Source organism: Entelurus aequoreus, linkage group LG23 (genome assembly GCF_033978785.1).
Source record: "Entelurus aequoreus isolate RoL-2023_Sb linkage group LG23, RoL_Eaeq_v1.1, whole genome shotgun sequence".
Classification (NCBI taxonomy): Eukaryota; Metazoa; Chordata; class Actinopteri; order Syngnathiformes; family Syngnathidae; genus Entelurus; species Entelurus aequoreus.
In genome coordinates, this window is record NC_084753.1 from 10,172,515 (window position 1) to 10,191,125 (window position 18,611).

At 37.8% G+C, this 18,611-nt stretch overlaps 1 protein-coding gene across 1 annotated transcript in view; it reads left to right on the forward strand.

The window, feature by feature from the left end:
- LOC133641180 (gephyrin-like) overlaps nucleotides 1–18,611 on the forward strand; it is a 70,881-nt gene that overhangs the window by 35,977 nt on the left and 16,293 nt on the right. The window contains exons 4-5 of the mRNA XM_062035113.1: nucleotides 11,567–11,661; nucleotides 16,116–16,182. Of these exons, the coding sequence (XP_061891097.1) occupies nucleotides 11,567–11,661; nucleotides 16,116–16,182 (162 nt within the window). The remainder of the gene's footprint in view (nucleotides 1–11,566; nucleotides 11,662–16,115; nucleotides 16,183–18,611) is intronic.

The following is an 18,611-nucleotide window of genomic DNA, read 5'->3' on the forward strand; positions in this document are numbered from 1 at the left end:
TTGAAAGGCAATTTAAAATAAATAAAGAATAGTGAACAACAGGCTGAATAAGTGTACGTTATATGACGCATAAATAACCAACTGAGAACGTGCCTGGTATGTTAACGTAACATATTATGGTAAGAGTCATTCAAATAACTATAACATATAGAACATGCTATACGTTTACCAAACAATCTGTCACTCCTAATCGCTAAATCCCATGAAATCTTATACGTCTAGTCCAGTGGTTCGTGGGTTCGATCGAACCCTAGGAGTTCGGTGAGTCGGCCTCAGGGGTTCGGCGGAGGTCAAAACACACCCGACTCATCGTGTAAATACAAACTTCTCCCTATCGACGTATTACGGATACGGCAACAGCTGACTGGTTTGCAAGTGTGTAATTTGTTGTGAGTTTATGCACTGTGTTGGTTTTGTTGTTTGAACAAGGTGATGTTCATGCACGGTTCATTTTATGCACCAGTAGAAAAACATGGTAACACTTTAGTATGGGGAACATATTCACCATTAATTAGTTGCTTATTAACATGCAAATTAGTAACATATTGGCTCTTAACTAGTCATTATTAAGTACTTATTAATGCCTTATTCGGCATGGCCTTATTATAACCCTAACCCTCTAACCCTGACCCTAACCCTAACCAAATATCTCTAAATTAAGTCTTTATTACTTAAAATATGTTCCTCTAGTGTCCAAATAACTCTAAACTGGTCTAGTCTCTTACGTGAATGAGCTAAATAATATTATTTGATATTTTACGGTAATGTGTTAATAATTTCACACATAAGTAGCTTCTGAGCAATGTTCCCTCTAATTGTTCATGTGTCTGAGCAAACACAAAAACTCCCTGAGCATTCAGTGGAGCACATGTGAGCAACATCACACGTGGCAATACCAGCAGCACACCTGTCTCAAACCAATCTTTTATAATAACACTCAAATGAGAGGAGTCATTTTCATGAGATTATTTTGTAATATTAGTGATTTGGTCCACTTGTAATGAAAATAAAAGAAATCTTGTTTTTCATAAGCTATAGATTAGTATTGTACAATATGTCTGGGTGGGGGTCCTGCTTTGGAAATTATTTGTACCCCTTTCAGAGATCACATTTAGTTCCCCTTAAACATCCTCATGTTGCACAATGAAATGTAAGCATAGGATGAAGTGTGCATTCCTGTAACTTTCTCTAGTAACAGCATTCCATGATTAATATAAATAAATTAACATTAATAATAAATGACAGTAGAATAAGCACACGTATGACTGAGGAGTCATAGTGTAACTTTGTGTGGTGTTAGAGTTGTCCGAATTTTTGTGTGGCCATAAACGCACCAGTGGCTTAGTGGTATGCGTGTTAGTGACAGATGACAAGTTGGTTTTGGCCTGGTTTGTACGGCAGAAAATGACTAGTTTTTCGAGATAGAAGTTTTTTACTCATGTTTTTGGTGTGGTTATGGCCGAATATAAACAGTTTTGCTCTATAAAGTGGTCGATATAATTCCTGTCCTCGAAGCATCTCGATAGACGTTACAATAATTGAACGGTGTTGACGAACACCGTTAGGGCCGCTTGTCGTCACTGTCACTCAGAGTTTCATTGCAAAATTACACAGAATAAATGTGTTTATTTTGTTTAGAATTCAGATGGGATTTGATTTGGTGCCCGGCATATATTTGCTGTGCGCAGAGGACGCTCGAGCAGTGCGCAGTTGCGCAGGCGCGCACCTTAGAGGGAACGTTGCTCCTGAGTATAAGTCGCACCCCCGGCCAAACTATGAAAAAAACTGCGACTTATAGTCCGAAAAATACGGTACTAAATTCTCCTGATTGTCCAATGGATCAAGCTTCCTGTCGTCCAATCAGTGTCTTTACATACGGAGCATACATTTATCACCGAGCCCCTCCCTCGTCCTTTCCTCCGTCCCAATAGAGTCCATCTCACCCGTGCTCGGTACCTCCTACTCTTCTTCCCCTCTCCCTCCTGAGTCAAGCGAGGCCCACAATACCCATCGGTGACTTGTCTTCTTTGAAGTCTCTCTTGCCTTCTTCTCCTTCCCGCCCTCTCCCTTGCTAATGGCGCGTTTGAAGTGCCACTCAAGTCAAGGGCGAACTAGCGCACACACAGCTGGAGGAGAAGACAATATTTCCTCCGTCTATGAGCGCCCCCAAGTCATAAAACATAAATGTATGCAGAAGGCCCTGCAAACTTCTGTTAAGATAAAAAAAAAAAAAGGATAATTAATTCATTGATGAGATGGTACAGTAACCAACTCATGTCTCGTTAAAATGTTTAATTACCGGCTGGCCAAAGAACATGCACATTACCGTATTTGATTAAAAGATGAAATCAATCTTGATAGTCAATGAGACTTATAGATTGGGAGGTCGTGTAAGGATTTTTCATATCCTGGTGATAGTATGTGAGGGGTTGTAAATCAATATTTAAAGGTCACAACTGGGATCTCCGTGACTTGCTCATTTTTCAGCTAAAGATAAAAATAGTTATTGGCTAAAATGAAAGTTAGGTTACACATAATTGAGGTGTTTATGGGTTGAACAATGCTATTAATCGCCTAGTTATTTCTCTTTTAAATGACGCCGCTGTGAAAGGAATATTTTACAACATTCGAGCATAATGGAACGCCGTAGAAATTACTCGCTTTGGCCTTGGGTCAGCTAAAAAAAAAACACAATGAATGCATCCTGTGTTTTATGACTTTTGCAAATATGCACACATTGTATCGCATTCATGTTTCGTAGGAAGAAGTCGCAGGTGCAGGGAGCGAGAAATTAAGCCAACATCAAGTTAACTTTCAGTTTCGATCTTCGTCAAGGTGGAAGGCAACCTAGGTAGACAAAAGAGGGGGCCTTTTATTGAAGGCTCTGGACTTACTCCTTATAACCGGTATAGCTCGGTTGGTAGAGTGGCCGTGCCAGCAACTTGAGGGTTCCAGGTTCGATCCCCGCTTCCGCCATCCTAGTGACTGCCGTTGTGTCCTTGGGCAAGACACTTTACCCACCTGCTCCCAGTGCCACCCACACTGGTTTAAATGTAACTTAGATGTTGGGTTTCACTATGTGAAAGCGCTTTGAGTCACTAGAGAAAAGCGCTACATAAATATATTTCACTTCACTTCACTTCACTTACTATTTACTGCTTTTTTGTAGAATATTTTGTTAAACTTCAATTTTAGTTACCTCTCATCATTTTAGATAGCCTTAGAACAGTGGTTCTTAACCTGGGTTCGATTGAACCCTAGGGGTTCGGTGAGTCGGCCTCAGGGGTTCGGCGGAGGTCAAAACATACCCGACTCATCGTGTAAATACAAACTTCTCCCTATCGGCGTATTACAGATACGGCAACAGCTGACTGATTTGCAGGTGTGTAATTTGTTGTGAGTTTATGCACTGTGTTGGTTTTGTTGTTTGAACAAGGTGATGTTCGTGCATGGTTCATTTTGTGCACCAGTAAAAAAACATGGTAACACTTTAGTATGGGGAACATATTCACCATTAATTAGTTGCTTATTAACATGCAAATTAGTAACATATTGGCTCTTAACTAGTCATTATTAAGTACTTATTAATGCCTTATTCGGTATGGCCTTATTAAAACCCTAACCCTCTAACCCTAACCCTAACCAAATAACTCTAAATTAAGTCTTTATTACTTAGAATATGTTCCCCTAGTGTCCAAATAACTCTAAATTAAGTCTTTATTACTTGGAATATGTTCCCCTAGTGTCCAAATAACTCTAAATTAAGTCTTTGTTACTTAGAATATGTTCCCCTAGTGTCCAAATAACTCTAAATTAAGTCTTTGTTACTTAGAATATGTTCCCCTAGTGTCCAAATAACTCTAAATTAAGTCTTTGTTACTTAGAATATGTTCCCCTAGTGTCCAAATAACTCTAAATTAAGTGTTTGTTACTTGGAATATGTTCCCCTAGTGTCCAAATAACTCTAAATTAAGTCTTTGTTACTTAGAATATGTTCCCCTAGTGTCCAAATAACTCAAAATTAAGTCTTTGTTACTTAGAATATGTTCCCCATACTAAAGTGTTACCAAAAACATATAACTTTGTATTGATTTTTATTTTTCACTAAAGAAGGGTTTGGTGAATGCGCATATGAAACTGGTGGGGTTCGGTACCTCCAACAAGGTTAAGAACCACTGCCGTAGAAGAAGAAACAAGCAAAAACGAAAAATGTGGTTACTTTTTCACAGTCTATGCCAGGGGTCGGCAACCCGCGGCTCCGGAGCCGCATGCGGCTCTTTGACCACTCTGATGCGGCTCAGCTACATACTTACTGACCCCCCCGATTTTCCCAGGAGACTTATGGATCTCAGTGTCTCTCATAGATAACTCCCAGGGAAAATATAATCCTATTTACACTCTAATTACTAAATAAAGGGAGTGCCCTAATTGCACTGCAGTAATTGTCCTCTATAGCATTTACAAACAGCGTGCCAGCCCGGCCACATGTTGTATGTTGCTTTTACTTGCACACACAGGAGACAGCAAAGCATACTTACTCATCAGCCACACAGCTTACACTGACGGTAGCCGTATCAAACAACTTTAACATTGTTACGTTACAAATATGCGCCACACTGTGACCCCACACCAAAAAAGAATGAAAAACACATTTCCGGAGAACATCCCACCGTAACACAACATAAACACAACACAACCAATACCCGGAATCCCATGCAGCCCTAACTCTTCCGGTCTACATTATACACCCCTGCTACCACCAAATCCCCCCACACATCAACCCCCCCCACTTACGACTTATACTCAGGAGCGACTTATGTGTGAAATTATTAACACATTACCGTAAAATATCAAATAATATTATTTAGCTCATTCACATAAGAGACTAGACGTATAAGATTTCATGGGATTTAGCGATTAGGAGTGACAGATTGTTTGTTAAACGTATAGCATGTTCGATATGTTATAGTTATTTGAATGACTCTTACCATAATATGTTACGTTAACATACCAGGCACGTTCTCAGTTGGTTATTTATGCGTCATATAACGTACACTTATTCAGCCTGTTGTTCACTATTCTTTATTTATTTTAAATTGCCTTTCAAATGTCTATTCTTGGTGTTGGGTTTTATCGAATAAATTTCCCCCAAAAATGCGACTTATACTCCAGTGCGACTTATATATGTTTTTTTCCTTCTTTATAATGCATTTTCGGCAGGTGCGACTTATACTGCGGAGCGACTTATAGTCCGAAAAATACGGTATATATTTGACATATCATGTAAAGCAGCAGCAGAGCACACTTCCTCCCTTCACAATAATAGCGCGGTGCACCACATCTGGTCTGACGACGCTAACAAAATAAAGGTTTCAAAGAAGTAAATGTACCTAAAGCACTTCCTGATACATTTACAGATGTATCATGCTTTGGCCTAAAATACTGGTCGAAAATGTTCCAAAAATGTATTGAAACCAATAAATGTGATGATTTTTGCATTTAATTAACAAAACATTTATTACACACATTCTATGGTGGTAAAATAAGTGTAAAAGGTAAAATAAAAAAAAACAGAATAAAAACAAAACTGCATTATGTTTTTTAATATTGCTATTATTTAAATTTATGGATATTACTAATATTTTATTTGTTGTCGTTTATTTGTTACTAATGTATATGTTGTTGTTTCGTTTACTATATTTAAAGTTGAGTTTTGGTGGTACAATGATTACCGTATTTTTTGGACTATAAGCCGCTCCGGAGTATAAGTCGCACCGGCCGAAAATGCATAATAAAGAAGGAATAAAACATATATAAGTCGCACTGGAGTATAAGTCGCATTTTTTGCGGAAATGTATTTGATAAAACCCAACACCAAGAATAGACATTTGAAAGTTAATTTAAAATAAATAAAGAATAGTGAACAACAGGCTGAATAAGTGTACGTTATATGAGGCATAAATAACCAACTGAGAACGTGCCTGGTATGTTAACGTAACATATTATGGTAAGAGTCATTCAAATAACTATAACATATAGAACATGCTATACGTTTACCAAACAATTTGTCACTCCTAATCGCTAAATCCCATGAAATCTTACACGTCTAGTCCAGGGGTGCTCACACTTTTTCTGCAGGCGAGCTACTTTTCAATTGATCAAGTCGCGGGGATCTACCTCATTCATATATATAATTTATATTTACTTATTTATGAAATATATGTTTTTGTTAACAAGTTAAAGGTGTTTATTGTTAATGCAAGCATGTTTAACACATATAGTTAATATTTTTAATAAATTAAAGGTGTTTAATGAAAATACAAGAATGTTTAACACATATAGTTAATATTGTTAACAAGTTAAAGGTGTTTAAAGATAATGCAAGCATGTTTAACACATAGTTAATATTGTTAACAAGTTAAAGGTGTTTAAAGATAATACAAGCATGTTTAACACATATAGTTAATATTGTTAACAAGTTAAAGGTGTTTAAAGATAATGCAAGCATGTTTAACACATATAGTTAATATTGTTAACAAGTTAAAGGTGTTTAAAGATAATGCAAGCATGTTTAACACATATAGTTAATATTGTTAACAAGTTAAAGGTGTTTAAAGATAATGCAAGCATGTTTAACACATATAGATTCCTTTCTTTCATGAAGACAAGAATATAAGTTGGTGTATTACCTGATTCTGATGACTTGCATTGATAGGAATCAGACAGTAGTGCTGATAACGTCCGCATTTTCAAATGGAGGAGAAAAAAAGTCCTCCTTTCTGTCCAATACCACATGAAAGTGGTTGGTTTTTGGCATCTTATTTGTCCAGCTTCCGTACTCCTTTGTATACACTTTACAAGAAATACATTTGCCAAACTCCGTAGCTTGCTAGCTTGTGCACGACAGCTTTCTGAGACTCTTAGCGCAGGCAGGATGAAGCAGAGCTTTTATTGTGAAGGCAGGAACTGTGCAGTCGGTCTTTGGAGTTTTGACGACAGGTACGGCGCCAGAGTCTGTTGAAATAAAAAGAGTTTCTCGCCTTCATCCTGTCGGTAATTTTTTCTTAATAATGAGCTAGCAGCAGCCAGCGTCATCTCAGAAGACTCTCGGGTGCCGTGAATGTCAATCAAGTGACGAAAGTGACGTCATAGTGAAGATTTATGATCGCTCATTTTTAGGACTATTTTTTTAATGCCTGGCTGGCGATCGACTGACACACCCTCCGTGATCGACCGGTAGCTCGCGATCGACGTAATGAGCACCCCTGGTCGGTTCTCTTACGTGAATGAGCTAAATAATATTATTTGATATTTTACGGTAATGTGTTAATTATTTCACACATAAGTCGCTCCTGAGAATAAGTCGCACCCCCGGCTAAACTATGAAAAAAACTGCGACTTATAGTCCGAAAAATACGGTAATTTAAAGGCCTACTGAAATGAATTTTTTTTATTTAAACGGGGATAGCAGATCTATTCTATGTGTCATACTTGATCATTTCACGATATTGCCATATTTTTGCTGAAAGGATTTAGTATAGAACAACGACGATAAAGATTGCAACTTTTGGTATCTGATAAAAAAAAGGCTTGCCCCTACCGGAAGTAGCGTGACGTAGTCAGTTGAACATATACGCAAAGTTCCCTATTGTTTACAATGATGGCCGCATGAAGTGAGAGAGATTCGGACCGAGAAAGCGACAATTTCCCCATTAATTTGAGCGAGGATGAAAGATTTGTGGATGAGTAAAGTGCAAGTGAAGGACTAGTGGGGAGTTGAAGCTATTCAGATAGGGAAGATGCTGTGAGAGCCGGGGGTGACCTGATATTCAGCTGGGAATGACTACAACAGTAAATAAACACAATACATATATATACTCTATTAGCCACAACACAACCAGGCTTATATTTAATATGCCACAAATTAATCCTGCATAAAAACACCTGCGTGTTTGTTACGCTAGCTCCTAGCTCCTCTGCTAGCTCCTAGCTCCATAGAACACGCCAATACAATTCAAACACCTGATCAACACACACAATCACTCAGCCCAAAAGACCGTTCACCTAACCCAAGGTTCATAAAGCTTATATATTTTTAAAAAGTTACGTACGTGACGCGCACATACGGTCAAGCTATCAAATGTTTAGCAGCCAAGGCTGCATACTCACGGTACCTGATATTCAGCTGGGAATGACTACAACAGTAAATAAACACAAGACATATATATACTCTATTAGCCACAACACAACCAGGCTTATATTTAATATGCCACAAATTAATGCTGCATAAAAACACCTGCGTGTTTGTTATGCTAGCTCCTAGCTCCTATGCTAGCTCCTAGCTCCATAGAACACGCCAATACAATTCAAACACCTGATCAACACACACAATCACTCAGCCCAAAAGACCGTTCACCTAACTCAAGGTTCATAAAGCTTATATATTTTTAAAAAGTTACGTACATACGCAAAAAAAAGTTGCGCACATACGGTCAAGCGATCAAATGTTTAGAAGCCAAAGCTGCATACTCACAGTAGCACGTCTGCGTCTTTGTCATCCAAATCAAAGTAATCCTGGTAAGAGTCTGTGTTGTCCCAGTTCTCTACAGGCGTCTGAGTAACGAAGTCAAAAGTCCTCCTGGTTAGAGTCTCTGTTATCCGAGTTCTTCCATCTTGACTGCATCTTTCGGGAATGTAAACAAAGAAGCGCCGGCTGTGTACTGTTGTTGCTGACTACGTTCGAAAAATACGTCCATTTCGCACCGACAACTTTCTTCTTTGCTTGCTCAGCTTCCTTCTCCATAATGCAATGAACATGATTGCAACAGATTCACGAACACAGATGTCCAGAATACTGTGAAATTATGAAATGAAAACAGAGCTTTTTCGTATTGGCTTCAATGTGGAAGGCATACCCGTGTTCGCCGGGCTACGTCACGCGCATACGTCATCCTCAGAGGCGTTTCGAACCGGAAGTTTAGCGGCAAATTTAAAATGTCACTTTATAAGTTAACCCGGCCGTATTGGCATGTGTTATAATGTTAAGATTTCATCATTGATATATAAACTATCAGACTGCGTGGTCGGTAGTAGTGGGTTTCAGTAGGCCTTTAAATTAATACAATCAATTAGCATGTTACGTGGGTGTGCATTTTGTAACAATAGGAATTATTACTATGAAAAAAACTGCGACTTACAGTCCGAAAAATACGGTACTTAGGTTTTCAAATTAATGAATAATCGTGTAATTAACCGTCATTACAATATCAATCCAAATAATGGTGTAATATTTTCACCATAACCGTCCAGCCCTACCAGGGAGTGTGCAGAGAAGCTCCACAAGCGTGCAAGCCAACCTTTCTCACTTTTATAAGTGCTCAGAAAACACAGCTGAGAGAACACCACTGCTTTACTTCTTTCACCAGGAGGGCAAAGTGTGGCCTGGGGGCCTTTTGCTGAACGCAGCTCTTTTTTATGGCACATTGGAGAAATATCATAAACAAAAGAAAGCCGCAAAAAATGGAAAATAGAACAAAAAGGTGTGAGAACAGGCTGAAATGTTGATAACAATAACAAATAGTCGCCTTTAGCCTTTTTATTAGCCTATTACAAATCACATGATGATGTCACACTACCACCATGTTGAAAGAATAATAATAACGTTATTTGTTTTATATACTTGTAAGCTCCACTTCACTGCTGTTCTTTTTAGAATGTAAAATAGTTGACTATTGGTTTGGTTTGAGTTTATTTCGAACACGTATTCAATTACAAGTGATACATCATATAGTTGACATATTTACATTTCTCTTTACATGTTCGAAAAGGAGTAGGACGAAGCCAAGCTTATCTAATCCTACCCCTTTTCCTTTTAATAGCCATGGAATTTTTTGGTTTTCACTTCCCTATTATTAATGATCATATTTATAAGCACACTATTGTTTTTTAAATATACACTGGTAGCTTATGTAACACTGCTGTTTTGTTTTTTATATATATAGTTACTGTGTTCGTATTCAATTACAAGTGATACATCATATAGTTGACATATTTACATTTCTCTTTACATGTTCGAAAAGGAGTAGGACGAAGCCAAGCTTATCTAATCCTACCCCTTTTCCTTTTCATAGCCATGGAATTTTTTGGTTTTCACTTCCCTATTATTAATGATCATATTTATAAGCACACTATTGTTTTTGAAATATACACTGGTAGCTTATGTAACACTGCCGTTTTGTTTTTTATATATATAGTTACTTCTTGGCATCTGATGCTGATATTTTAACTGCAGTCGTGGTCAAAAGTTTACCTACACGTGTAAAGAACATAATGTCATGGCTGTTTTGAGTTTCCAATCATTTCTACAACTCTTTTTTTTTTTTGTGATAGAGTGATTGGAGCACATACTTGTTGGTCACAAAAAACATTCATGAAGTTTGGTTCTTTTATGAATTTATTATGGGTCTACTGAAAATGTGACCAAATCTGCTGGGTCAAAAGTATACATACAGCAATGTTAATATTTGGTTACATGTCCCTTGGTAAGTTTCACTGCAATAAGGCGCTTTTGGTAGCCATCCACAAGCTTCTGGTTGAATTTTTGACCACTCCTCTTGACAAAATTGGTGCAGTTCAGCTAAATTTGTTAGTTTTCTGACATTGCCTTTTTTCTTCAGCATTGTCCACACGACTTTGGGAAGGCCATTCTAAAACCTTAATTCTAGCCTGATTTAGCCATTCTTTTACCACTTTTGAGGTGTGTTTGGGGTCATTGTCCGGTTGGAACACCCAACTGCGCCCAAGACCCAACCTCCGGGCTGATGATTTTAGGTTGTCCTGAAGAATTTGGAAGTAATCCTCCTTTTTCATTGTCCCATTTACTCTCTGTAAAGCACCAGTTCCATTGGCAGCAAAACGGGCCCAGAGCGTAATACTACCACCACCATGCTTGACGGTAGGAATGGTGTTCCTGGGATTAAAGGCCTCACCTCTTCTCCTCCAAACATATTGCTGGGTATTGTGGCCAAACAGCTCAATTTTTTTTTCATCTGACAACAGAACTTTCCTCCAGAAGGTTTTATCTTTGTCCATGTGATGTCAGAGGAAACAAAAATTGAGCTGTTTGGCCACAAGAACATGTAGAAGCATGTGGAAGAACCATACACAGCTACAACTGGCATTATTGCTGGCCACACACTGCTGTGGGACGGCATTTTAAACAGGAGTCGTCACAAGTCAGCCACCATAATTGTGTTGGAACAAAACTTCCAAAATGATACGGCAAACGCATAGTTGCGTTGAGGTCGGAAATGATTCTACTCACAAATTCTGGAGGTCTAATCTCGGATAAACACCACTCGGTGGGATGAGCGTTATCTTGCAGGGTGGAGTTTGGAGCAGGCTTTCCAATGGAATGAAGCATTGTTACAACAGATACATAAATAAAATATATAATGTGTATATTAATAAATGGTCATTTATTGCAAGAAGGAAACCTAAGATGCAGACATTTTTTCAGCTGGGATCCCACTAATGACTCCCTCCCTCTGTTCTGCCATTTCTCCAGGCCACTAAGGAGGTGATAGAGCGTGAGGCTCCGGGGATGTCGCTGGCAATGTTGATGGGGTCCCTCAACGTCACACCACTCGGCATGCTTTCCAGGTCAGAAACACCCTCTCCCCATGTTTATTCCCGTTACAAAAATAAGTTGTTTATTCCACGCTTTTGGACTTAAAAGTACAATAAATGTCTCTGATGGTATTCACATCAAATTTGCCAAGTGTAGAGAGAAAATTCATCAGAAGCAGACCTGTCAAGCAGTCTTGATTTTGTTTAACATGTACATTTGCCTTGTAAAACAAAAGTGAGTCCATTTGTTTCGAACAGACACATGCAATACTTGGGTTCAACAGCGAGGGGCAGTGGTGCGCGGTTGTCGGGTCAGAATAATTCTGACCAATCCTGGCACTACATTCCTCTATTTTCTAACTCCTTTTAATTTCACTTGGAAGTGTTAGGGATTGCAGGTAGGTCACGCATGCTGGAAAAATTCTGATTTTGAAATTGATTTCCAATTGTAATTAGCAAGACAAATGGTCTGTTTATTACATGGGTGTCCAAACTACGGCCCACTGGCCTCTTCAATTTGGCCCGCAAAACGTCATGAGTTCGACAAAGCATGGCATGGCTGAGTGCTTTCAAATGAATCTTAAATACTCGGCGGTCTTTGAATGCTACATATTTGCTGCCATCATGTAACCTGAGTCTCGCCAGATCCTTGTAGTTCGCTGAGCTCCACACAAGGATCTGGGCTCGAGGGCATTGCAAACTCCTTCAAGATAGCAAAAAATAAATGAACCAATCAGGATCGCCGGGTGGGATTTCATAGATGTGACGTAGCGCCGAAGGGAGCGAGGAGTCGTGTGCTGACGTTGATTCTGCTATTGCAACTGTTTTGCGACATCGATCCTCTACTGACATTGCGGCGTTGTTTGAGTAAGTTATCTAACTTTTCGCTCTGTTGTTATCCAATATGTCGGCTGTTCTGTTTTGGATTTCCCAGCGTCGCTCTCATCAGCGTCACGGGTTGATTCCGATGTGAGTGGTTGAAGTAGCACGTCATTCAAGATAACGGACAAGTGGTTTATCCAATCACATACAATTATTTTTTTTACAAGGCCCCGCATTCTGAAGTACATCTCCTTTTGAGAAGTCCCAGATCCTTGTGTGGAGCTCAGCGAACTACAAGGATCTGGCGAGAGTCAGGTTAGCCATCATGTGGACAATGTGAGCAAATCAGATCAATGACCCTTGAAAGTACTTTTAAATAAAGTACAGCATTTACTTATATGACACAATCCAAACAACCTTCCCTAGTCATGTTGCATTAAAACAATGCAACTAACAAAGATTCAACACACATAACACAACCTGCTCACTGAACATTGTGGATATTATTAAAAAAAAACATGCAGAAAAAAAAAAAAATCTAAATTACACCCATTTAAATCCTTTAGAGTGCATGATGGGAACAATGTTAAACACTCTCTCCACACTTATCCGTCCTGGCACATTTTAGCTGCTTGATTGAAACTTTAAGAAGGTGAGTTGAACTTTCACATACTCTCAATATCCAATTAAATCCATTATAATAATTATATGTCCATATATCCATTATATGTCCATCATATTAATATGATATGCACACACACATAATATATATATATATATATATATATATATATATATATACATTTTGTTTGTGTGTGTGTACACTACCGTTCAAAAGTTTGGGGTCACCCAAACAATTTTGTGGAATAGCCTTCATTTCTGAGAACAAGAATAGACTGTCGAGTTTCAGATGAAAGTTCTCTTTTTCTGGCCATTTTGAGCGTTTAATTGACCCCACAAATGTGATGCTCCAGAAACTCAATCTGCTCAAAGGAAGGTCAGTTTTGTAGCTTCTGTAACGAGCTAAACTGTTTTCAGATGTGTGAACATGATTGCACAAGGGTTTTCTAATCATCAATTAGCCTTCTGAGCCAATGAGCAAACACATTGTACCATTAGAACACTGGAGTGATAGTTGCTGGAAATGGGCCTCTATACACCTATGTAGATATTGCACCAAAAACCAGACATTTGCAGCTAGAATAGTCATTTACCACATTAGCAATGTATAGAGTGTATTTCTTTAAAGTTAAGACTAGTTTAAAGTTATCTTCATTGAAAAGTACAGTGCTTTTCCTTCAAAAATAAGGACATTTCAATGTGACCCCAAACTTTTGAACAGTAGTATATATATATATGTATATATATATATAGTACTTTAAATGGAGTCAGCTTTCGGCCCACGGTCAAATTTTTTTGGCCCAAAGTCAAAAAGTTTCAACACCCCTGATTTATAGTGTCATATCATACTAGGAATTAACATGATTTTTCAACAATGTAATTGCTGTCATTTGTGTACATGTGACTGTAAATAAAAAAGCTTAGAGACTAATTGTACAAACCAATCAATTAATCAATAAAACTTTACATATATTACACATTTCAAATGCAAGCAACCTTAAAATACAACCTGAAGCTGACATGAAGCCAATACAGCGACTTAAAAACCAATGTAATGTGGCCCCGCCCTCTAGTCCTCGTCAGCACACAGGTGGCTGAGTTTTGTAATGACAGTAGATTTCTAATATCAAGACTCGAGAGCAGGGGCCTCATGTACTAAGAGTTGCATGGATTTCCTACTAAAATAGACAGACGTTCGAATACAGAAAACTACGTACGCAAGAAAAAATTCAGACATATTAAAGTGTCCAAGCACATTTATTTTTTACATCGCAATCAATTTGAAATTGATTGCAGGAGTTTACTTGGCTTGGCACGCCCAGACCCGCCCCACCCCGTGACTCTGATTACCCCCAATATAGATATAATTTGTGTAACTTACAACAAAATATGTTCATACAGTAGCCTGCTCACAGCCAGATTGGAATTGCATGTGAAAATTATGTATTTTCAAATTTAAACAAGCCAGTGCTATCAAAAACGGTACGGAAGACTTTGACTCTAGTTTATTACTCAATTTATTATTACAACCCAGGAGAGCTTCTTGCGGTAGCAGTCGTACGTGATACGAAGGTGGGTCCTTCTTCAGATGCCATTTGATGTATTACTATTATTATTATTATTATTATTTGTGCCTCCACACCCGCCGGCTGCCCAACTGGCCCAACTCTGTTGTAGTCACAGGAACACATTTTGACAACAATGGGTGGCAAAATGATCACATAGATGAATTAATAGACATACTCACAATATGAAGCATTAAATGCATTGGCAAAAAAGTGAATTGTGCGTCCTTGCCTCGATCTTTTTGACATTGTTGAAATCAAATGTTGGCATAATTAAGACCCCATCTATTAAGCAATGTATATTATAATCATGTGTGTGAGCCTTAAAGCCATGCATGATCTTATATAGCAGGGGTGTCAAACTCAAATACAGAGTGGGCCAAAATTTAAAACTGAACAAAGCCGCGGGCCAAGGTTGAACAAATTCACCTTTTAATAGGGACCCAAACAAGTTTTGCATTGAATATTGAACAAGCAAGGCTTATATAACGTTATAGTGACATGCAAAATCGAGTTTCAAATAATAATAATAATAATTAAAAAATATCAAATACAATTTGAATAAAAATTGAATGCCTTTTTTCTATTTGCAGCCTTCTGAGGTAAATATCAAAATAAATAATAGCAAATGCATGAATAAAACGTTAATTTGCTACACTGTTAACTTGCTACACTGATTTGCTTTAACACTGAATATGGAACAAGCAGCGCTTATATAACTTAATAGTGCAAAATCAACTTTCAAAAAACCAACGAAAAAACATCAATGGTATATTAAATACAATTTAAATCAAAAATGGAATGCCTCTTTTCTATTTGCAGCCTTCTGAGGTAAATATCAACATTTGGTGGCAGCGGGGGTGTATATTGTAGCGTCCTGGAAGAGTTAGTGCTGCAAGGGGTTCTGGGTATTTGTTCTGTTGTGTTATGTTGTGTTCTCCCGAAATGTGTTTGTCATTCTTGTTTGGTGTGGGTTCACAGTGTGGCGCATATTTGTAACAGTGTTAAAGTTGTTTATACGTCCACCCTCAGTGTTTGTTTCATACAGTTTCATGTGCATTAACCCAGCTTGATTTTGAATTTGGATTTTCTTGAGTCAAAGTGCATCTTTTTTAAAAGTATTTATCGCATTGCAAAAGTTTGTATGGAATTTTATTGGGCCACGAGGATCAGCGTGTTGGGTTCCGCATGCAAACAAGCATCTAATCTTCTCCTTGGAAGCATTTTCAATAACGTCACAGCTTGTTAATGTTTTTCACTTTCCACACTTCCACCAACTCCCCTTGACATACAAGTCGGCATAACAAATCTGGAAATAAATGTTTTCCCAAGGTTGGCGGGTCTGCAGAAGTGTTATGCAGACATATTTAGAAAAAGGCCTGGCTCGTAAAAAAACATATTTTAGATTGGGATCCGAGATGTTTTTGAGTGTTTTGGTTTACTTCCCGCTTCCAAGTGTCCTGTGTTTGTATGTTTCAGACCCGTGTGTGGCATCCGAGGGAAGACGCTCATCATTAACTTACCAGGAAGTAAGAAAGGCTCCCAGGTAAGTTTTATTTGATCGTCCATCAATCTCCTTCCGCTTATCCGCGGGGCCAGCAGCCTAAGCAGGGAAGCCCAGACTTCCCTCTCCCCAGCCACTTTGTCCAGCTCCTCCCGGGGGATTCCAAGGCGCTCCAATTTAAGTTTGTTTTAGGATCCCAGTATTTTTGTTAAGTTTTGTAAATGGAACAAAAAGTCCCTTCGTCTTAAATGCCTTGACTAATTGCCTATTTGCGGTTTGGTATTTGCTCACCCAGATATTCAAGGCTTTACTGCGTTTTCTTTAAGGGTGTCCTCATCTGATATTGATATCTAATATCAGTCCAATATCTGAAAAAAACAAGTATTGAATGATATCCATTCTATATCAAGTACAAGAGCCATATCTAGACTATATTACAATGATTACATCCAGATTTTTGATCACCTCAAAGACTTTCTTCCTTTTTGTAATTTTTATTATTTTTATAATCTCAGGAAATACTGTACGTCACTGGACAAATGAGGACTGTATGTATGACCGTGTAACTACTTGGTATTGGATCGATATCTAAAATTGTAGTATAACCCAAAACTAGGGTTGTCCGATAATATCGGACTGTCGATATTATCGGTCGATAAATGCTTTAAAATGTAATATCGGAAATTATCGGTATCGTTTTTTTTATTATCGGTATCGGGTTTATTTTTATTTTTTTATTTTTTTTATTAAATCAACATAAAAAACACAAGATACACTTACAATTAGTGCACCAACCCAAAAAACCTCCCTCCCTCATTTACACTCATTCACACTCATTCACACAAAAGGGTTGTTTCTTTCTGTTATTAATATTCTGGTTCCTACATTATATATCAATATATATCAATACAGTCTGCAAGGGATACAGTCCGTAAGCACACATGATTGTGCATGCTGCTGGTCCACTAATAGTACTAACCTTTAACAGTTCATTTTACTCATTTTCATTAATTACTAGTTTCTATGTAACTGTTTGTATATTGTTTTACTTTCTTTTTTATTCAAGAAAATGTATTTATCTTACTTTATTTAATTTTTTTTTTTTAAAAGGACCTTATCTTCACCATACCTGGTTGTCCAAATTAGGCATAATAATGTGTTAATTCCACGACTGTATATATCGGTATCGGTTGATATCGGTATCGGTAATCAAGAGTTGGACAATATCGGAATATCGGATACCGGCAAAAAAAACATTATCGGACATCCCTACCCAAAACATATGTAAAGTATCAAACAACAGAAGAATAAGTGCTTATTACATTTTAACATCAGGTGTAGATGAAACATGTTAAAACAGAAAGTGAGCAGATATTAGAAGTAAATGAACAAGTAGATTAATAATCCATTTTCATTTTCTACATTTTGTTCTGTCTGGCTAGCTGTGTACAAACAAAACATGAAATAATACTTTACAGATACTGTAATATAATTGTTTTTCAGTTAGTACATATCTGTGTCTTATGGCATTATGTTGTGCATTACAAACTCAAACATGTTTCGTGTTGACGTAGAAGCTATCTTAGCTCTTTCCGGAGCTAGCTTTTACGGCTAATACCGTAGCACAGGGGTCCCCAACCTTTTTCCCACCAGGTACCATTTTAATGTATGCATTATTTTCACGTGTGGCAGGGAAAAAAATGAACATGAAAAATCAACTCACCATAACGCTGAAGTCGTGGGAGCCCTGCAGGACGTGTTTCTTTGCGAAGAGATGGTCCTCGGCATGTTGATGACATATGCTGTACATATATACTGTTTCTTAACCATAGGGCCCACTGTTGCCCACTAGAATGTAATATATCTGTTTTTTCAGCTGTGGTCCGCTTAGGCCGCAGCGGTACTTAGTTGTAATACACTTTTCCACCACTTGTGGCAGTAATGACAATATCAAACAAACAGAAGAAGTCTGGCGCAAATGTCATAGAGAAATTTCTTAAGCGCAAAAATTATGACTACCGTATTTTTCGGACTATAAGTCGCAATTTTTTTCATAGTTTGGCCGGGGGGTGCGACTTATACTCAGGAGCGACTTATGTGTGAAATTATTAACACGTTACCGTAAAATATCAAATAATATTTTTTAGCTCATTCACGTAAGAGACTAGACGTATAAGATTTCATGGGATTTAGCGATTAGGAGTGACAGATTGTTTGGTAAACGTATAGCATGTTCTATATGTTATAGTTATTTGAATGACTCTTACCATAATATGTTACGTTAACATACCAGGCACGTTCTCAGTTGGTTATTTATGCCTCATATAACGTACACTTATTCAGCCTGTTGTTCACTATTCTTTATTTGTTTTAAATTGCCTTTCAAATGTCTATTCTTGGTGTTGGGTTTTATCAAATAAATTTCCCCCAAAAATGCGACTTATACTCCAGTGCGACTTATATATGTTTTT